At 41.1% G+C, this 21,272-nt stretch overlaps 1 protein-coding gene across 1 annotated transcript in view; it reads left to right on the forward strand.

The window, feature by feature from the left end:
* Positions 1–21,272, forward strand: part of FHL5 (four and a half LIM domains 5) — a 71,130-nt gene that overhangs the window by 37,766 nt on the left and 12,092 nt on the right. Inside the window, exons 2-5 of the mRNA XM_040428785.1 lie at positions 7,326–7,497; positions 8,254–8,428; positions 9,814–9,983; positions 19,786–19,972. Of these exons, the coding sequence (XP_040284719.1) occupies positions 7,339–7,497; positions 8,254–8,428; positions 9,814–9,983; positions 19,786–19,972 (691 nt within the window). The 5' untranslated portion in view covers positions 7,326–7,338. The remainder of the gene's footprint in view (positions 1–7,325; positions 7,498–8,253; positions 8,429–9,813; positions 9,984–19,785; positions 19,973–21,272) is intronic.

Raw genomic sequence — 21,272 nt, forward strand, 5'->3', positions numbered from 1 at the left:
AGTCACCAGATCTCAACCCAATAGAGCATCTTTGGGATGTGGTGGAACGGGAGCTTCGTGCCCTGGATGTGCATCCCTCAAATCTCCATCAACTGCAAGATGCTATCCTATCAATATGGGCCAACATTTCTAAAGAATGCTATCAGCACCTTGTTGAATCAATGCCACGTAGAATTAAGGCAGTTCTGAAGGCAAAAGGGGGTCCAACACCGTATTAGTATGGTGTTCCTAATAATTCTTTAGGTAAGAGTGTATATATATATATATATATATATATATATAGTTGTGGAAAAACTTATTATCAGAGAGGGTTCTTTATACTGTGTTTGAACCCTCCTTGGTGCATATTCTGTAGGCTACATGGTCAACCAGAAATTGGTTTCTATGAAGTCTATTCTGCCTTATGCAGGGGACTGCTACAAGGGGCTAACCTTTATACTCACTTATTAGTAAATAAATCTCATAGACCCATATTGATTGTTGCCTTATTAAGTTGCCCACACACCGTCAATAGCTATAGGCTGAATGCTCATTTAGCCAACAGCTATCTCTCCTGACTCTCCCACACACATACACACTCGGTTCAGCTGCTACAAGAACAAAACTATTGGGCATTGAAATTTAATGCGGCTGCTCCTTCTCTTCCCCGACATCATCTGGAGTTGTGATCTCCAAATAATGTATACATTAGATTGTTGGCCAATCCAACTGAAAATGTTGGGTTTGATTGACACTAGTCTAATTTGTATGGGTGCTTTGTACTAAAACAAAGTATGTATTCACTGTTCACAGTTATATAAACCTGTCAATTTTCTATTATAGTTGCAATAATTGGTACATAATTCACCATCATAACACTGAATAATAAAGGCCTCTCTACACAGACCAACAAATGAGACAATTATCGTGAAGGAGCATTCCTGGAAACACTCATTCCCGATAACTGCCCTGTGTAAAGGTGGCATCGATCACCCGATGAACAAGCCAACGATTCATGAGGTGAAGGCAACATTGATATGCTCACCTAAATCATCATTCTGGGCAGATCATCCTAGGTAAACAGCAATCTGCTGCCCAGGAAAAGGATTCTCTATTGGGTAGAGCAATTGCTATAGTGATCACTCGTCCCAATACACAGGTGATAATTGGTCACTTCGTCTGACCTGCAGTTGATTACCAGGAACGAATGGCCCATAAAGACAATAGTCATACAGGGGCAGGCACATACAGCAGAGGGCCCCTGTGCTAAAACTGTATTTAGGTCTCTTTCTCTCTCTAGTAGCTCATCATAGAATCCCACTTATATCTCTAAGGCCCCTTTCACATGGGCGAATATTTCGCGCGGGTGCAATGCGTGATGTGAACGCATTGCACCTGCACTGAATCCTGACCCATTCATTTCTATGGGGCTGTGCACACGATCGGTGATTTTCACGCATCACTTGTGCGTTGCGTGAAAATCGCAGCATGCTCTATATTGTGCGTTTTCCACGCAACACAGGCCCCCTAGAAGTGAATGAGGCTGCGTGAAAATCGCAAGCATCTGCAAGCAAGTGCGGATGCGGTGCGATTTTCACGCACGGTTGCTAGGAGACGATCGGGATGGAGACCCGATCATTATCATTTTCCCTTATAACATGGTTATAAGGGAAAATAATAGCATTCTGAATACAGAATGCATAGTACAATAGCGCTGGAGGGGTTAAAAAAATAAAATAAATAATTAAACTCACCTTAATCCACTTGATCGCGCAGCCCGGCATCTCCTTCTGTCTTCTTCTTTGCTGTGTGCAGGAAAAGGACCTGTGGTGACGTCACTCTGGTCATCACATGGTCCATCACATGATCTTTTACCATGGTGATGAATCATGTGATGACCGGAATGACGTCACCACAGGTCCTTTTCCTGCACACAGCAAAGAAAAAGACAAAAGAGAAGCCGGGCTGCGCGATCAAGTGGATTAAGGTGAGTTAAATTATTATTATTTTTTAACCCCTCCAGCACTATTGTACTATGCATTCTGTATTCAGAATGCTATTTTTTTCACTTATAACCATGTTATAAGGTAAAATAATACAATCTACAAAACACCGATCCCAAGCCCGAACTTCTGTAAAGAAGTTCGGGTTTGGGTACCAAACATGCCGATTTTTCTCACGCGCGTGCAAAACGCATTACAATGTTTTGCACTCCACCGGAAAAATCGCGCATGTTCCCGCAACGCACCCACACCTTTTCCCGCAACGGCCGTTTGAAAGAGGCCTAACTATCCACCAAACAAAACTTTTTTTCTTTGTTTTCTTGGGGAAGTAAATGTTTGTTTTTGCATACAGTATCTTTGTATTTAAAACCTTTATTTTTCTTATAAACCGATTGCTGTGAATTTCTGTTTGAATTCATTAGCTCAATCCCTTACAAGCAATCTTCATAGTAGGAAGCATTAACTTGCATTAAAGAGACAATGTTAGGGGGAAAAAACAATATGTACTAATATACAAAATATTAGTTGTGTGACAGCTTCAAGCTTACTGACACCTATAACTGTCTATTTTAGCAGTAATTATTCAACACCGCATTTAACATAAATATGCTAATGTCAGCTGATTACCGTAATGAATTAGGCTACTTTCACATCTGCGCTTCCTCTTTCTGCTATTGAGATCCCGCATAGGTTCTCAATGGCGGGGGGAAACGCTTCCATTTTGTCCCCATTCATTGTCAATTGGGACAAAACTGAACTGAACGATACAAAATGCTCCAAAATGCATTCCATTCCGTTTGGTTGCGTCCCCATCGCGGACAGAATAATGCTGCAAGCAGCTTCTTTCTGTCCGCGATGTGGTGTGGATCATGACTCACAATGTAAGTCAATGGGGACGGATCCGTTTTCTCTGACACAATAGAAAACGGATCCGTCCCCCATTGACTTTCAATGGAGTTCATAAGGGATCTGTCTTGGCTATTTTAAAGATAATACAACCGGATCAGTTCATAACGGATGCAAACGGTTGTATTATCATGACGGAAGCGTTTTGCTGATCCACGACAGATCCAGCAAAAACGCTGGTGTGAAAGTAGCCTTAGTCTCTTCGAAAAGCTCTTGTCTCACACTATAACTACGCTTAGTCAAAAAAAGATTTCTTCAGGTCATTACAGAGGCCAATGCACATACAATTATTGGGACTGAACCAAACATTCCCGATAATTGCTGGATGGTCTGTGAGATGAAAGCAGCATTTAAAAGTAGCAATCATCTCTTCTGTATAGGAACAAATTATTGTTATTGCAATCGCTTTTCCCCATACAGATTTTTTTATTTTTGAGCAGCAGATCCCTGTTTACACAGGTCAATCTGCTGCTCAGAAACAATGATTTTGTGCACCACATCATCGATGCCTTCACCTGATGAACGAGCATTTGCTTGTTCATGGGGTGATCATGGCACCTTTACACAGGGCAATTATTGGGAACGAACATTCATATGAACATTTGTTCCTGATAATTGCCCAAATAATCTGACTGCGTAAAGGGGGCTTTACACATTAAGAATAATATTTTATTGAATTTATGTCTGTTCTAATACTATATATGATTCAGATAGATGCATTTTGACCATTGGAGAGGCCAGACTTCACATGCTCTGTCCCGTTGGGCAGGGCACTGTTCAGTTTCCCTGCAATTCCACCACAGAAAAAATAAAGTGTTATACTGTGTCCAGTTCAGTCCAGTGTGATGTCTGAGACTCCAGAACAGAAGATCCTCCTCTATATCCTAGTACCTGGTTATGGCTAACAATCACTGATGGAAATCACTGACCAAAACATGGACATGTGAATCAGGCCTTACAGAGAAAAATACACTATACACCATACTGGTATCAATAAAAATTACTGATCACCCCTCTAAAAAAGAACCCTCACACAGCTTTGTAGACAGAAATATGAAAAAGTCATGTGTGTCAGAATAAGGGAGTGCAAATAATAGTTTTTTTAAAAATCTTTTTTAAAACATAGCAAACACTATATAAATTTGGTATCACTGTAGTCACACTAACCTGTACAATGAGGTCATCATGTCATTTTTAGTGCACAGGAAAATCTGTAGAAACAAAAACCCCAAAAGTGCAACCAGCCCACAAAAAACAATCCCTGATATGCGGAACGCACATTGCCGGTGACCGTGTTTTGCGGATCCACAAAACACTTACGGACGTGTGAATGGACCCTAAACCATACTGGCCTTAACAGCAGCAGGAGCCTCTGTATGTGTGAGCTTCACTGTCCTAGACAGAAGAAAAAAACATGTCTGCCTAGTGGGTGTGCGCTCCTTTATGGGGGGCCGGGGGTTAATTAGTCTGATTTACTAATGATTTATCTTCTGTTCTAGACGGGAGGAGCAAGACATTAACCCTTTGTGTTGTGCTGCCTGAAGGATGATCAGGAAAGCTGAGATTTAAATGCACATATTACCAGTTTCACAGAATCTTTTCCCACAGAACTATGCATCAATCTACTCCGTTTCTCCTGCTCTATATGGCTCTATGGTGACAGGTTCCCTTTAAGTATCTGAAAAGTTGTTTATTGCTTGGCTTTCTTTAACCACATGCAAAAAAATCTCTTTTGAAAACAGCACTTTGTTTGACTAAAGGCCCCCATACACATTAACAGTGGCGTAACTTGAGTTCTATGGGCCTCAGGGCAAACTTTGGATTGGTGCCCCCCATCCCGATTAACCCGCAACCCCATTACCCCACCCCTGTATATATATTTCATTTGGCCCCCACCCAGACTTTATATATTTAGTTTGGCCCCTGTATATAATCGAATGATTGGCTGTCCCTGCCCCCTCTCAGATTTTATTTTATTTTTGGCCCCCTCCTATAAGGCTGGCGCAGGCCCCCCTTTCTAAATGCAGTTCATATGGCCTCTGTCAGGTGCCCCCAGTATGGCGCAGCTCCTGCCACCCTCTCACTCTGTATAGATTTTTTTTTTTTTGCTTATATGGCCGTCGTGGGCCCCCCACCCCTTTCTAAATTCAAATCATAGTGTCGGGTCGGGGACAGGTGCCCCCAGTATGGCGCGCAGCTTGTGCATACCTAAAAAAATATATATACTTACCTCTGCTCTGTTCTGCATTCAGTCGTCCCGTCTCACTGGCAGCCAGTTGCGAACACGTCCTCCCACACGCCATCACGTCTTCCCGCCTCCGGCGCCGGGTCTCGCCGACATTGATCAGCGCAGGAAGGGTGTATGTATGGGGATGTGCGCAGCACGGCTGAACTAGTCACCTCTTCATACTTTTTAAATAGGCAAAACAAAGCGGAAGGGGACTGGGCTGGCTAAAAGTACTTGCAGGCCAGGCCCAGTCTCGGTCGCAACCTCTGTGATCACGAACGTTACGCCCCTGCATATTAGTGTATTGTCAGCCGAACCCACTGAAAATGGTGGATTTGGCTAACAGTTTAATGTGTATGGAGAGCTCCAGACTCTCCACCGACAGATGATTTCAGGGGAGAGAAGGATTGAGCGAAATTCCTATTTTTGACCCATCCTTTTGTTCTCCCAGGTTATATGATGCCACCAGAGGTGTCTGGCAGGGGTTTTCTTCACTCTCTCCATTGAATACACATACACACTTGGCTGAGCTGAACATGTATGTGTATAGGGGAGTGGTGAGGGAGTCAGAGAGATAGCTGTCGGCAGAACAACTATTGACTGTACATTATGTCCACCCTTATGCAGAAGACATCAAATAGGCAGCTACCTCCCATGACATCCCCATAAACATGCACACATGGCTAGAACAAGATGAGGATTATAATTTGACAGGGAAAGGAACCACTGGCAGCAGCTTATCTCAGCCCAGAACAAAGGCTTGGGCAGGATGAAACCCAACAGATCCAACCCTAGTCTCTAGTAGAGTAGTAGTATACAGATATGATTGGAGAATGGAATGTGCATGGGCAGCTTACAACCCAAGCTAGATGAAGATGATCGTACCCATAGGCCATTCACATAACTTGATTTATCATTTTCAGCTATCTTCTCTCCTTGTGTGTCACATTATAATAGAAGTGAATGGAAATCTCAGGCTACAGCTGTGCAATTGCTTTGGTCCTCATTAACCTCTCTTGTAACCATTCCAAAACTGAAATCAGATTCAGCTTGGTTACGGTCAGTGTTGCAGATACCGTTCGTTGAGTTTCAGCAATATTTCCAACATGTCTGGTAATTTTTTCAACTAATGCATCCATTTTTGTTATCTTTCATAGATGCTAAGACTATTGCCTGGAAGGCAAATTCCTTGGCCATATGAGGCAAATGAGCTTGTTGTTTTTAAATGTCTTGTGTTTGATCATACTCTTTCCCCAGCATTAAAGGTTTATTTTATTACACAGGCTAAACTGTTTTAATGCAATTTAGGATGTGGATAAAGGCTATAAATATTGTTAATTGGGTTTCCAAAGGATATATTGATTGTATAGTTTCTGCTACAGGTTCTTATAATGTTGTTTAGTATGTAGAGGAGCACATAATGGCCTCATTTATTTCACTTTTACACACCCTGCAGTTCATACTTTCTAAGAATTATTCATCTACTGTATAACATCCTAGAGTGCTCTAACTAGGTTCTTCAAAATCAAATCCAAGAATCAAAAGGATTTTCTTCTATGCGCTTACATTTCAATATTTTAATCTGATGGTAATAGTTCTAGTAACATTTCACCTTCACTAAATGTTGACCTTTTCATGTAGCTCTTTCTTGAATTGTCTACTTGCCTTCCATCATTTTTCTTCCTCTTTTTTTCTTCCACCTCCTTTCCCCTCCCCCTTTTTTTGATCTTTCCTTCCTTTTTTTGTTTCTTCCATCTTTCCTTCTTTTGTTCCTTCCTTCCTTGTTTTGTTTCTTCTTTCCTTCTTTTGTTTCTTCTTTTTTTCCATCTTTCTTTTGTTTCTTCCTTCCTTTTTTTCTCCTTCTTCCTTCCTTCTTGCTTTTTCCTGCGACTATTACTTTTTATTTTCCTGCTACTATCTTCTTTTCTTTCTCCCAAGTGGGTCAGAAGACATACAACGCTGCTACTTGACTTATCCATTATTGTTACTCCTAGAGAAGTTAAATAGAAAATGGACCTTTTCTTTTCCTCATTCTTCCTTAACCATATGATATTGCAACAAACTGTATATCATTTCTCTGATACTGCATATTTTATGTTTTGCCTTACTGTGTCAAATTCAATAAAAATATTTTATGCACAAAAATTGTATATATATATATATATATACCATTTTATCTTACATGTCACTACTATGTTTCTGTTCCCCAGACGCACTATTGTCATGGATAACAAAGCCTTTGACTGCTACCAGTGTAAGAAATCCCTTTATGGTCAAAAATATACAGTGAGAGAGGACAATCCATATTGTGTCAAATGCTTTGAAAGCATTTTTGCAAATAAATGTGAAGGATGTAAAAATCCAATTGAATGTGATTCCAAGGTAAATGTCAAAACTGGATAGACACCTGATTAAGCATATTTCAATGATATTTGCATATATTAAAATAGATTGGTTTATGTGCGGGTTTCTTAATGGGTTCTACATTTACATTCAGTTCACTCTACCGTTAAAATTCTCCAAAAGACCACTTCATCAATACAACCATCCCCACCTAGAACCGTTTTTTCTATGATGTATTTCCCATGTATATTGGCTCTTTGAGAGGTCATCTCTCTAAAAGACCATATTTCACTGCAATGAGCATTCGCTCTATTTATTTGCATTATAAATTCATACTCAGGCTGAGATTTTGGGGACTGATTTTAAGAAAGCACTACACTTGGGTACAATGGGTATAATGTACTCAGTGGTTTCATATAGCATTTGTATGGACCTGTATGTGTCCCGCAGCAATGACCTCTGCGATCTCTCCATAGGGTCCAAATTCGCAATGCAAATGAAATTATGTTAGTAGCAATAACTATAGTATTAGTCATAACAGTCATGTAAATTGTATTTGTTAAAAGTCAGTGCATAATTGTATGGAGAAAACTGTACTGTATTCTTAACGACATTACTTATTACATATTAGCCACACCTATACAGGTATGTTCATGTTTAACAGATCTCCATAACCAAGAAATACTTTAGCAGAAATAAGTGGTCTTTTGAAAAAATGCCCTTTGCTATGTTGAACTACCGTATTTAATAGAGAAACATTTGTCCACATATATGAACAATTTTTTTTTTTTCAAGGACCTTACCTATAAAGACAGTCACTGGCATGAAGCTTGCTTTAAATGTGCCAAGTGCACTTGTTCTTTGGTGGAGAAGCCTTTTGCTGCCAAGGATGAGCTCCTGCTATGTATTGACTGCTACTCAAATGAGTATTCTGCAAAGTGTTTTAAGTGCAATGCCTCCATAATGCCTGGTAAGACTCATCTAAATACAACTCACTAAATGAAAACCACATTCTTTTATTTTTTGGATCTTACTACAATTTACCAAACTAAAATGAACACAAACACCTCCTAACCTGGGCATAGAGAAATTTATCAAGCAAAAAAAGTCCTATGCGAAAAATAATTATAACCATCTGAGAACAGGATAGCCCAAAGCTTGGTGTGCTTTCCAATACCCCGATCCTTTCGATGTCCCGACAGATTGTGTGCACTCTCCATGTGGTTGTGTCTGTCTTTGCCAATTTATTTCTCTATTTATTTGTTTTATCGATTTCAATAAAGATACATTTTTGAATATACACTTTTGTATTACATCTGTGTATATGCTGAGTGTCTGGGTTTATCCCATCTAGGAGCTATCCTCATACTTTGCAGAAGAGCAGTGTAACTTGACCATCTGCCCGTTTTACCTACATTAATTTACTGAGAAAAAATGGTGCTGTCATGATTGAGGAGAAGGGAAGCTTTGTGCATTTTCAAACAACCCAAAGGAATAGGTTAGATCAATCCAAAGCACCATTTTTACCTTATCATGGTCCCCCAAAGCACCTGCATGGACTTTCTGGTACTTGATACATATATCTTATTTAGGTACATCCACCTCCTGGGTAAGGATATCTCCATCCCCTTTCCATTTTTGTGTGGAGTAGGGTAAATGCTCTATGTGCACTTATCAACAGGGAACAGAAACTCCTTAGCAAAATAGCTATTACTATTATATATTAGCATCAGTAATAATAATTATAACTATAACATAAAAATTATTATTGTGTTTTTTTGTGGGGGGGGGGTGTGAGAGACAAAGGTGGATTTTGGGTACTGTTAAAAAAAATTGCAAGAATACTCAACTTTTTTTTAACACCAAAGCAACATACAGTATGCTGTATATAAATGACAAGCTAGCTCCTCCAAAGTTACTTTAAATATGAAAGAGTCTTAGCATCAGAACTATAACTTTAAGATCCTGGGCGCCAATGCAAAATCTGTAACAGGCTCCCATCAGCCATGTCCCATTTATAATATTACATATAATATTATAACATTTTAAAGAATATGCAGAAGAGTGCTCAGATCTCCATAGGTCCATATAAAATCATTCTTCTAGCTATTCTCCCTGATAAGTTCTATATGGATCTTAAGCCAATACACTCTCGCTTGTCAGTTTAGATATCCGGCATGTTTGAAATGGGAAAATATTGACTGATTACCGTATAGCTCTTCATTCTGGGTTACATGACACACCTTTCAAAATCAAAGCCCATGACTTTTCTTATTGTAGACAAACTTCTCATTGCTCATTCTGTATACAGAAGTATAACCCTTTACTCTATAAATTGTTTCCTTTATATTACAGGTTCTCGTAAAATTGAGTACAAAGGCTGCAACTTCCATGAGACTTGCTTTGTATGTCAAGGTTGCCAGCAGCCTTTAGCATCCAAGTCATTTGTGCCGAAGCACTCTAGCCTGTATTGTATTCCTTGCTATGAGAATGAATTTGCACAGCAGTGTGCTGCCTGCAAAAAGGTACATTTTTAGATACATTGTATGTAACCTTCTAGGTCATTCTTCAGTAGTATTTTATCAATGACACAATTTGTACTAAAGTATCAAGGTTTCATTTCTTGTGGGTATTTTGCCTTCTTCTGGATCAACACTGTAGAATAATACGCTGAATTTGAAGGACGTCTGTCTTTTTTAAACTGTACTATGTTACTATACATATGTTACTATGACAGTTAAATGTAGTGTATTATTTTATACTCCATGTCTGTAGTACTGTATATCACAAATATGCCACTAGATTTATCAATATAACCAGGGATGCGTTTTAGAATAAACGTAAAAGGATTAATAAAAGGTTGTATAATTAACCACTTAAAGGGTTTCTATCACTTTGTTTCACCTATTTAGCTTTCAGACACTAGCGATCCGCTAGTGTCTGCTTTATCTAACCATCCTAATATAAGAGCTTATTGTCCTGCCGTTTAGCTAAAAAAATAACTTATATAGATATGCAAATGAGCCTCTAGGTGCTATGGGGGCGTGATTAGCACCTAGAGGCTCCGTCTACCTTAACAAACTGCCGCCGCCCAGCGCGTCCCTCCAGCCCGCCCATCTCCAGCTGAAGCGATCCTCTCCGTGCGCGTCTCTGTTCTGCGCATGCGCAGTGAATGTCTGATCGCTTCCCTGCTCAGACATCTCCACTGCGCCTGTTCCTCGGAGCACTATGACGTCATCGGCGCAGGCGCAGTGGAGATGTCTGAGCAGGGAAGCGATCAGACATTCACTGCGCATGCGCCGAATACGAGGAGCATCGCATTCCGGAGGAGATGGGCGGGCTGGAGGGACGCGCTGGGCGGCGGCAGTTTGTTAAGGTAGACGGAGCCTCTAGGTGCTAATCACGCCCCCATAGCACCTAGAGGCTCATTTGCATATCTATATAAGTTATTTTTTTAGCTAAACGGCAGGACAATAAGCTCTTATATTAGGATGGTTAGATAAAGCAGACACTAGCGGATCGCTAGTGTCTGAAAGCTAAATAGGTGAAACGAAGTGATAGAAACCCTTTAAGGACCACAGGTTTATACCCCCCTAAAGACCAGGCCCTTTTTTACAAATCGGCACTCCACAACTTTAGTGGTTTATTGCTCGGTCATGCAACTTACCACCCAAATGAATTTTACCTCCTTTTCTTCTCACTAATAGAGCTTTCATTTGGTGATATTTCATTGCTGCTGACATTTTTACTTTTTTTGCTATTAATCGAAATTTAACGATTTTTTGGCAAAAAAATGACATTTTTCACTTTCAGTTGCAAAATTTTGCAAAAAAAACGACATCCATATATAAATTTTTCTCTAAATTTATTGTTCTACATGTCTTTGATAAAAAAAAATGTTTGGGTAAAAAAAAAATGGTTTGGGTAAAAGTTATAGCGTTTACAAACTATGGTACAAAAATGTGAATTTCCGCTTTTTGAAGCAGCTCTGACTTTCTGAGCACCTGTCATGTTTCCTGAGGTTCTACAATGGCCAGACAGTACAAACACCCCACAAATGACCCCATTTCGGAAAGTAGACACCCTAAGGTATTCGCTGATGGGCATAGTGAGTTTATAGAACTTTTTATTTTTTGTCACAAGTTAGTAGAAAATGATGATTTTTTTTATTTTTATTTTTTTCTTACAAAGTCTCATATTCCACTAACTTGTGACAAAAAATAAAAACTTCTATGAACTCACTATGCCCATCAGCGAATACCTTGGGGTGTCTTCTTTCCAAAATGGGGTCACTTGTGGAGTAGTTATACTGCCCTGGCATTCTAGGGGCCCAAATGTGTGGTAAGTAGTTTGAAATCAAAATGTGTAAAAAATGACCGGTGAAATCCGAAAGGTGCTCTTTGGAATGTGGGCCCCTTTGCCCACCTAGGCTGCAAAAAAGTGCCGCACATGTGGTATCGCTGTACTCAGGAGAAGTTGGGGAATGTGTTTTGGGGTGTCATTTTACATATACCCATGCTGGGTGAGAGAAATATCTTGGTCAAATGCCAACTTTGTATAAAAAAAATGGGAAAAGTTGTCTTTTGCCAAGATATTTCTCTCACCCAGCATGGGTATATGTAAAATGACACCCCAAATCACATTCCCCAACTTCTCCTGAGTACGGAGATATCAGATGTGTGACACTTTTTTGCAGCCTAGGTGGGCAAAGGGGCCCATATTCCAAAGAGCACCTTTCGGATTTCACCGGTCATTTTTTACACATTTTGATTTCAAACTTCTTACCACACATTTGGGCCCCTAGAATGCCAGGGCAGTATAACTACCCCACAAGTGACCCCATTTTGGAAAGAAGACACCCCCAGGTATTTCGTGATGGGCATAGTGAGTTCATGGAAGTTTTTATTTTTTGTCACAAGTTAGTGGAATATGAGACTTTGTAAGGAAAAAAAAAAATAAAAAATCAACATTTTCCGCTACTTGTGACAAAAAATATTAAATTCTAGGAACTCGCCATGCCCCTCACGGAATACCTTGGGGTGTCTCATTTCCAAAATGGGGTCACTTGTGGGGTAGTTATACTGCCCTGGCATTTTCCAGGGGCCCTAATGTGTGGTAAGTAGGTAAATGACCTGTGAAATCCTAAAGGTGCTCTTTGGAATGTGGGCCCCTTTGCCCACCTAGGCTGCAAAAAAGTGTCACACATGTGGTATCGCCGTATTCAGGAGAAGTTGGGCAATGTGTTTTGGGGTGTCTTTTTACATATACTCATGCTGGGTGAGAGAAATATCTCGGCAAAAGACAACTTTTCCCATTTTTTTGTACAAAGTTGGCATTTGACCAAGATATTTATCTCACTCAGCATGGGTATATGTAAAATGACACCCCAAAACACATTGCCCAACTTCTCCTGAGTACGGCGATACCAGATGTGTGACACTTTTTTGCAGCCTAGATGCGCAAAGGGGCCCACATTCCTTTTTATGAGGGCATTTTTAGACATTTGGATCCCTGACTTCTTCTCACGCTTTAGGGCCCCTAAAATTCCAGGGCAGTATAAATACCCCACATGTGACCCCATTTTGGAAAGAAGACACTCCAAGGTATTCAATGAGGGGCAAGGCGAGTTCATAGAAATTTTTTTTTTTTGGCACAAGTTAGCGGAAATTGATTTTATTTTTATTTTTTCTCACAAAGTCTCCCTTTCCGCTAACTTGGGACAAAAATTTCAATCTTTCATGGACTCAATATGCCCCTCACGGAATACCTGGGGGTGTCTTCTTTCCGAAATGGGGTCACATGTGGGGTATTTATACTGCCCTGGCATTCTAGGGGCCCTAAAGCGTGAGAAGAAGTCTGGAATATAAATGTCTAAAAAATTTTACGTATTTGGATTCCGTGAGGGGTATGGTGAGTTCATGTGAGATTTAATTTTTTGACACAAGTTAGTGGAATATGAGACTTTGTAAGAAAAAAATAATAATTTCCGCTAACTTGGGCCAAAAAAATGTCTGAATGGAGCCTTACAGAGGGGTGATCAATGACAGGGGGGTGATCAATGACAGGGGGGTGATCAATGACAGGGGGGTGATCAATGACAGGGGGGTGATCAGGGAGTCTATATGGGGTGATCACCCCCCCTGGAAGGCTCCAGGGAGACGCCTGTATGTGTTTTGCGGATCCGATCCATCTATCAGTGGATCCGTAAAAATCATGCGGACGTCTGAATGGAGCTTTACAGGGGGGTGATCAATGACAGGGGGGGTAATCAATGACAGGGGGGTAATCAATGACAGGGGGGTGATCAGGGAGTCTATATGGGGTGATCACCACAGTCATTGATCACGCCCCTGTAAGGCTCCATTCAGACGTCCGTATGCGTTTTGCGGATCCGATCCATCTATCAGTGGATCCGCAAAAATCATGCGGACATCTGAATGGAGCTTGACAGGGGGGTGATCAATGACAGGGGGGTAATCAATGACAGGGGGGTGATCAGGGAGTCTATATGGGGTGATCAGGGGTGATCAAGGGTGATCAGGGGTGAATAAGGGGTTAATAAGTGACAGGGGGGGGTGTAGTGTAGTGGTGCTTGGTGCAACATATTACTGAGCTACCTGTGTCCTCTGGTGGTTGATCCAAACAAAGGGGACCACCAGAGGAACAGGTAGCAGGTATATTAGACGCTGTTATCAAAACAGCGTCTAATATACCTGTTAGGGGTTAAAAAAATCACATCTCCAGCCTGCCAGCGAACGATCGCCGCTGGCAGGCTGGAGATCCACTCTCTTACCTTCCGTTCCTGTGAGTGCGCGCGCCTGTGTGCGCGCGTTCACAGGAAATCTCGGCTCACGCGAGATGACGCCAATTGGCGTTAGCGTAGCCTGGGGGAGCCGCCGCGATGACGCCTTTCGGCGTTACAGTTCCGGCAACTGGTTAAAATCACCCTTTCACAATTATAATGTTGTTTAAAGAATGCAATCCTTAAAAGGGGATCTCCGGGAATACTGAGTTTTTACAAAGTACCCAAAGCCTCCCTCCATAACTCCATAAATAGAAGATTCATACTTGCCTGCTCCTCACTGCTCCAGTCCACTGTGCTGCCTCTGCTGTGTCCACATTCTGATCCCTGGCTTATTTTCTTCCAGGGCTGCAAGGGCATTGTCCAATGCTCCACTCCAGCCAATGACTGGCTTAAGTGGTGACATGCTGCTTCTGGCCACATCCCTGCTGAAGCCAGTCATTGGCTGCAGCGGAGCATGTGACCATGCCCGTGCAATGCTGGAAGAAAACAAGCCAGGAACCGGAAGGTGGACATAGCAGAAGCAGCGGAGAGGACCGAAGTGGCGGGGAGCAGGTAAGTATAAATCTTTCATTTACAGAGGCAGGCTCCAGGAACTTGGTAGAAACCTCTTTTATTCTTGTCTGTACATATGTAATTTATTTATTTTTACACCTTTTTTATTACAACAAAATTCATACTTTTTTGTTTGTAGTTTATCATTCAGTTGTTCCCCAGCTGCTTGAATACTGTTGCCTTGATAAAGGCTGGGGATATTGTATATTAATAGCTCATGTGAGAGTACAAGTAGCCCTTTGCCTATATAATGATGCAGGCACAGATAGCACTGCCTGTGTGACTAAGCAGGAGCAGATAGTACCTCCTCATCTCTTCTTGGAAAATGTAGACACAGATAGTATGGCTTTACTGTCTTTCCTTGTAAATGGTATACAGTCAGGTCCATAAATATTGGGACATCGACACAATTCTAAGATTTTTGGCTCTATACACCACCACAATGGATTTGAAATGAAACGAACAAGATGTGCTTTAACTGCAGACTGTCAGCTTTAATTTGAGGGTATCTACATCCAAATCAGGTGAACGGTGTAGGAATTACAACAGTTTGCATATGTGCCTCCCACTTGTTAAAAAACCAAAAGTAATGGGACAATTGGCTTCTCAGCTGTTCTATGGCCAGGTGTGTGTTATTCCCTCATTATCCCAATTACAATGAGCAGATAAAAGGTCCAGAGTTCATTTCAAGTGTGCTATTTGCATTTGGAATCTGTTGCTGTCAACTCTCAAGATGAGATCAAAAGAGCTGTCACTATAAGTGAAGCAAGCTATCATTAGGCTGAAAAAACTAAACAAACCCATCTGTGAGATAGCAAAACCATTAGGCGTGGCCAAAACAACTGAAGGAACGCACCGGTGAGCTCAGCAACACCAAAAGATCCGGAAGACCATGGAAAACAACTGTGGTGGATGACTGAATAATTATTTCCCTGATGAAGAAAACACCCTTCACAACAGTATGACAGATCAAGAACACTCTCCAGGAGGTAGGTGTATGTGTGTCAAAGTCAACAATCAAGAGAAGACTTCACCAGAGTGAATACAGAGGGTTCACCACAAGATGTAAACCATTGATGAGCCTCAAAAACAGGAAGGCCAGATTATAGTTTTCCAAACGACATCTAAAAAAAGCCTTCACAGTTCTAGAACAACATCCTATGGACAGATGAGACCAAGATCAACTTGTACCAGAGTGATGGGAAGAGAAGAGTATGGAGAAGGAAAGGAACTGCTCATGATCCTAAGCATACCACCTCATCAGTGAAGCATGGTGGTGGTAGTGTCATGGCGTGGGCATGTATGGCTGCCAATGGAACTGGTTCTCTTGTATTTATTGATGATGTGACTACGGACAAAAGCAGCTGGATGAATTCTGAAGGGTTTCAGGCAATATTATCTGCTCATATTCAGCCAAATGCTTCAGAACTCATTGGACGGCACTTCACAGTGCAGATGTACATTGACCCAAAGCATACTGCAAAAGCAACCAAAGAGTTTTTTAAGGGAAAGAAGTGCAATGTTATGCAATGGCCAAGTCATTCACCTGACCTGAATCCGATTGAGCATGCATTTCACTTGCTGAAGACAAAACTGAAGGGAAAATGCCCCAAGAACAAGCAGGAACTGAAGACAGTTGCAGTAGAGGCCTGGCAGAGCATCACCAGGGATGAAACCCAGCGTCTGGTGATGTCTATGCGTTCCAGACTTCAGGCTGTAAATGACTGCAAAGGATTTGCAACCAAGTATTAAAAAGTGAAAGTTTGATTTATGATTATTATTCTGTCCCATTACTTTTGGTCCCTTAACAAGTGGGAGGCACATATGCAAACTGTTGTAATTCCTACACCGTTCACCTGATTTGGATGTAAATACCCTCAAATTAAAGCCGACAGTCTGCAGTTAAAGCACATCTTGTTTGTTTCATTTCAAATCCATTATGATGGTGTATAGAGCCAAAAATGTTAGAATTGTGCTGGTGTCCCAATATTTATGGACCTGACTGTACATGCAGACAGTACTCTACCTCTCTCTCCCTGTGATGAAACCTTCTGTGCACAACAATAAAGGGAGTCTGTCAGCTCATGTTCCCTATTAAACTACTGCCAGCAGACTGCATATGAGATAAACTGCATGCAGAGCATACTTGTTTCCTAGTAGATGGTTCTGTGTCTCCGAAAAATAAATTTGACCCGATATAGTGCAAGTTCCCAGTTGGCAGGTTCATAGTGCAGCAAGAGTCCTAGCCCTCCTTTTCTAATCGAGTCCCTTTCCTCCCCCTGTTCCTGATTGACATCTCCCTATCGTCCTGACATCAAGCATCCCTATCTGAAATCTTGCGCTGTGCTCTGTACAGCCAGGATTTACATTGCCAACTGAGAAGTTCCCTCTGTACAATGCACCCATGTAAGATTTCAGAGCAGGGATGTGTGATGTTGGGAGGAGAGGGGGAAGTCAATGAGGAGAAAGGGAGAAAGAGAAGGGTTGGGCTAGGAGAGGAGGGCCTGGGCAGAGTAAGATTGGCCCACCAGAGGATTGTCTGGCAGGACCACTCTCTGAAGCCATAATGGGCCCCAAAGGTTCAGGGGAAAAAAAAACATTTGGAGGCAATCACTTGCCACTAAAGTCTATTTCTTTGATTCAAAACCTATTAGACTTTATTGATGATATAGAGGTTGGGTCCTGAGAATAATTTCCTCTGGTCGGCCCAAGGAACCTCAGTCTGACACTGGTCCTGGGCTCTTGCTTTAGTATGGACTGCTCAACTGAGCCCTTGCACTTCATTTGTATATCGACTCAAGCTTCGTTTTCTGAGGCATGGAACTACTGATTAGGTGAACAAAGGCAAGATCTACATGCTGTTTGTCACCTACAGTCCACTAGCAGTAGTTTATTAGGTGAAAAGGAGCTGACAGGTTCCCTTTAACCCCCTAATGACCAGACGCTGTGTTTTGTTGTTGCTGTTTTAAAGGAAGCTGAGAGCTTCTGTTTGCCTGATTTACAAATGAACTGTAACTAACAGTTCTGGTTCTTAAAGCAGCCTTTTGTGCTTCAGCTAGGATCAGAGGTAGCTCCAATCCCAAATGTTAACCCTTTGATTGCTGCAGTCTGTGACCGCAGTATGAACAAAGGGGATTTCCCCTTCTTCTTGGGTCCCAGTGATCTAATTGGAGGCTGGGTAAGCCCTCTGCAGTCAGCCCTGGGGACCCAGAAAGCTGTAATCCTGCTGTTAGGTCACACTAGTGTTGCCTTAACCACAGCCTGTGCCACAAAGACACAAAGTATAATGCATTAACATACAGGAGTACACTAATACATTATAAGTATAAAATAATTTAGTAAAACAGTAAATCCTTAATTGGATTTTAAAAATAATTTAAAAAGATAGCAAAAATGTTAATAAATAATTGATTAAGCAATTTTCTTAATGCTTTGTAAATGTTGTTAAGAACAGCTTAGGCAAGATGGCCGCCCCCATGATCATGAGCAGGAAATAGAATAAAAAACTCTGGAATCAGAAAATAAAAACTGATTAGAAAAAAAGGATGTGTGTCACTATCTGGTTTTAACTGGCAGATAACAATTTTGGTGACACTTTTTCTTTAAACAGCTATGTCAATGAAAAAACAAAAAAGTTAAGGCAAAAAGAAAAAAATAGTTAGTCATTAAGGGGTTAAGTAATGAAAGCAAGAACGTCCTGAAGCCATTGAGAAAAAAGTGCTACGTTTAGCACATTTAGGAATTAAGACATGTTAGGCCCCTTTCACACGGGCGTTGCGGAAAAATGTGCGGGTGCGTTGCGGGAACACCCGCGATTTTTCCGCGCGAGTGCAAAACATTGTAATGCGTTTTGCACTCGCGTGAGAAAAATCGCGCGTGTTTGGTACCCAAACCCGAACTTCTTCACAGAAGTTCGGGCTTGGGATCGGTGTTCTGTAAATAGTATTATTTTCCCTTATAACATGGTTATAAGGGAAAATAATAGCATTCTGAATACAGAATGCTAAGTAAAACAGGGCTGGAGGGGTTAAAAAAAATAAAAAATCATTTAACTCACCTTAATCCACTTGCTCGCGATGCCCGGCATCTCCGTCTGACTCTTTACTGTATAGGACCTGTGGTGAGCATTAACTATAGTTTAAGGACCTGGGATGACGTCACTCTGGTCATCACATGGTACGTCACATGATCTTTTACCATGGTGATTCACCATGGTAAAAGATCATGTGACGTACCATGTGATGACCAGAGTGACGTCATCCCAGGTCCTTAAACTATAGTTAATGCTCACCACAGGTCCTATACAGTAAAGAGTCAGACGGAGATGCCGGGCATCGCGAGCAAGTGGATTAAGGTGAGTTAAATGATTTTTTATTTTTTTTTAACCCCTCCAGCCCTGTTTTACTTAGCATTCTGTATTCAGAATGCTATTATTTTCCCTTATAACTACGTTATAAGGGAAAATAATAAGGTTCGGGTCTCCATCCCGATCGTCTCCTAGCAACCGTGTGTGAAAATCGCACCGCATCCGCACTTGCTTGCGGATGCTTGCGATTTTCACGCAACCCCATTCATTTCTATGGGGCCTGCGTTACGTGAAAAACGCACAAAGAGGAGCATGCTGCGATTTTCACGCAACGCAAAAGTGATGCGTGAAAATCACCACTCGTGTGCACAGCCCCATAGAAATGAATGGGTCAGTATTCAGTGCGGGTGCAATGCGTTCACCTCCCGCATCGCATCCGCGCGGAATACTCGCTCGTGTGAAAGGGGCCTAATAACCTCGGTAAAGGTGTCCATAGTAAATCTTCTAGTTTCCCCAGTGCTGGAGATATGGTGACTGCTTGCTATGAGCACTTTTATAACGCACTATGTTTCTCTTTATATTAGTGAGTATTGCATTGCGTTTTATTTGGTCACCATCACATGCTGTATATACTTGTTAATGCACACATTCATGGTGTTGACAGGCGATCACCAAGGACGGAATAGCTTTCGAAGGAAAGCCTTTTCACAATCAGTGCTTTTTATGTACCGGATGTAGGAAGACACTGGCTGGAGAGAAGTTTACATCAAAGGATGATAGTCCATACTGCATGGATTGCTTCACTAATCTTTTTGCACAAAAATGCGCTGCTTGTGCAAAACCCATCACAGGTAAGTGTAATGTTTTATTTAAAGGAACACTTCCATCAATATTTTTTAGCATATATTACCAGCCCATATGTAAACATTCTATGTTATTTCTGTGCTCTACATCTTGCGCTGGCTCTTTAACTTCCTCTTGGTTTGGACTTAGCACAGCAGGCAGTCTAATTTAACTTTCTCAGTCAGACCATTCACTGTGACCAGAGTGAGAGGGGATAAATGACTCAATTACAGCATCACACATTACCCTGATCTTCTGTGGGCATCTTTATCTAGGCCTATCAAGAGAACAATAGAGTTGTCCTACTGCTATCCCAATTCTACACCTACCATTGTAGTGAGGATTGCCTTGCAGATAATGCCTTTCCCTCACAGCAGCTGTGAACTGACAATAGGTTTCCTATCCATATAAGAGGTTTTATTATTTCTGCTGACTCTTACAGAAGGATAATATTTTATATTTAATTTTCAATAGCATTTCACTGCTGAAATAAAAAAGAAAAACAAGCAACATTTCTAAGGAAAAAAATTGTTTATCTATAAATATTAATTTAAAAAAATACCTGTTTCTGACAGAAGTTTAATGTACAGCAAAGGGAAATTAAGACTTTTAGTGACTAATGATCAGCAAATGGCACCCCATGTGCCTAATAGTTCAGAAACAGTTATATCAACAATGGATGAAAGGGAATGCTCACTAACCCCTTCCCGATAACCACAGTAATAGTATGGCGGATTGCTGTTTCACACAGCAGACACCCATGGCTAATGTCCGTGATCGGTGGTAATGCCAATTATAGACACTATAGCCCTCAGATGCCATGTTCAAATGTCACTATGGCATCTGAAGCCCTAAAATCCAGAAGTGCGCCCTTCCCAGGCAGGAAAGCCTCCCCAAGGGCAAAGAAGTAATGAGCCAGAGCCTGTACTAGACTTCTAGGCTCATTACTTGTATGTTACAATTCAGACCAGCAGGTGGCAGCACTGAATTGTAATATAGCAATTGCTGTATAGGATAGGGGAGAAAATTCCATTACTCGATACAAATTGCAATCTGATGATTGCGTGTTGGGGTCCACTTGGGGACCTAAAAAAAGGTTAAAAAAATATAAAAACAATAAAAAATAAACATAATGGACATTGCCACATGCAAATTCTTCTGTGTTACTAAAATATAAAAAAAACGTAGCCCATATGGTGGATGGCGTAACAGGGAAAAAAAGTTTTCTCATCATTTTCACTCCCAATAAAATGGAATAAAAGTGATCAAAAAGTCATACACACCCCAAAATGGTATCAATAAAAACTA

The sequence above is a fragment of the Bufo bufo genome, chromosome 4, assembly GCF_905171765.1.
Source record: "Bufo bufo chromosome 4, aBufBuf1.1, whole genome shotgun sequence".
Lineage (NCBI taxonomy): Eukaryota > Metazoa > Chordata > Amphibia > Anura > Bufonidae > Bufo > Bufo bufo.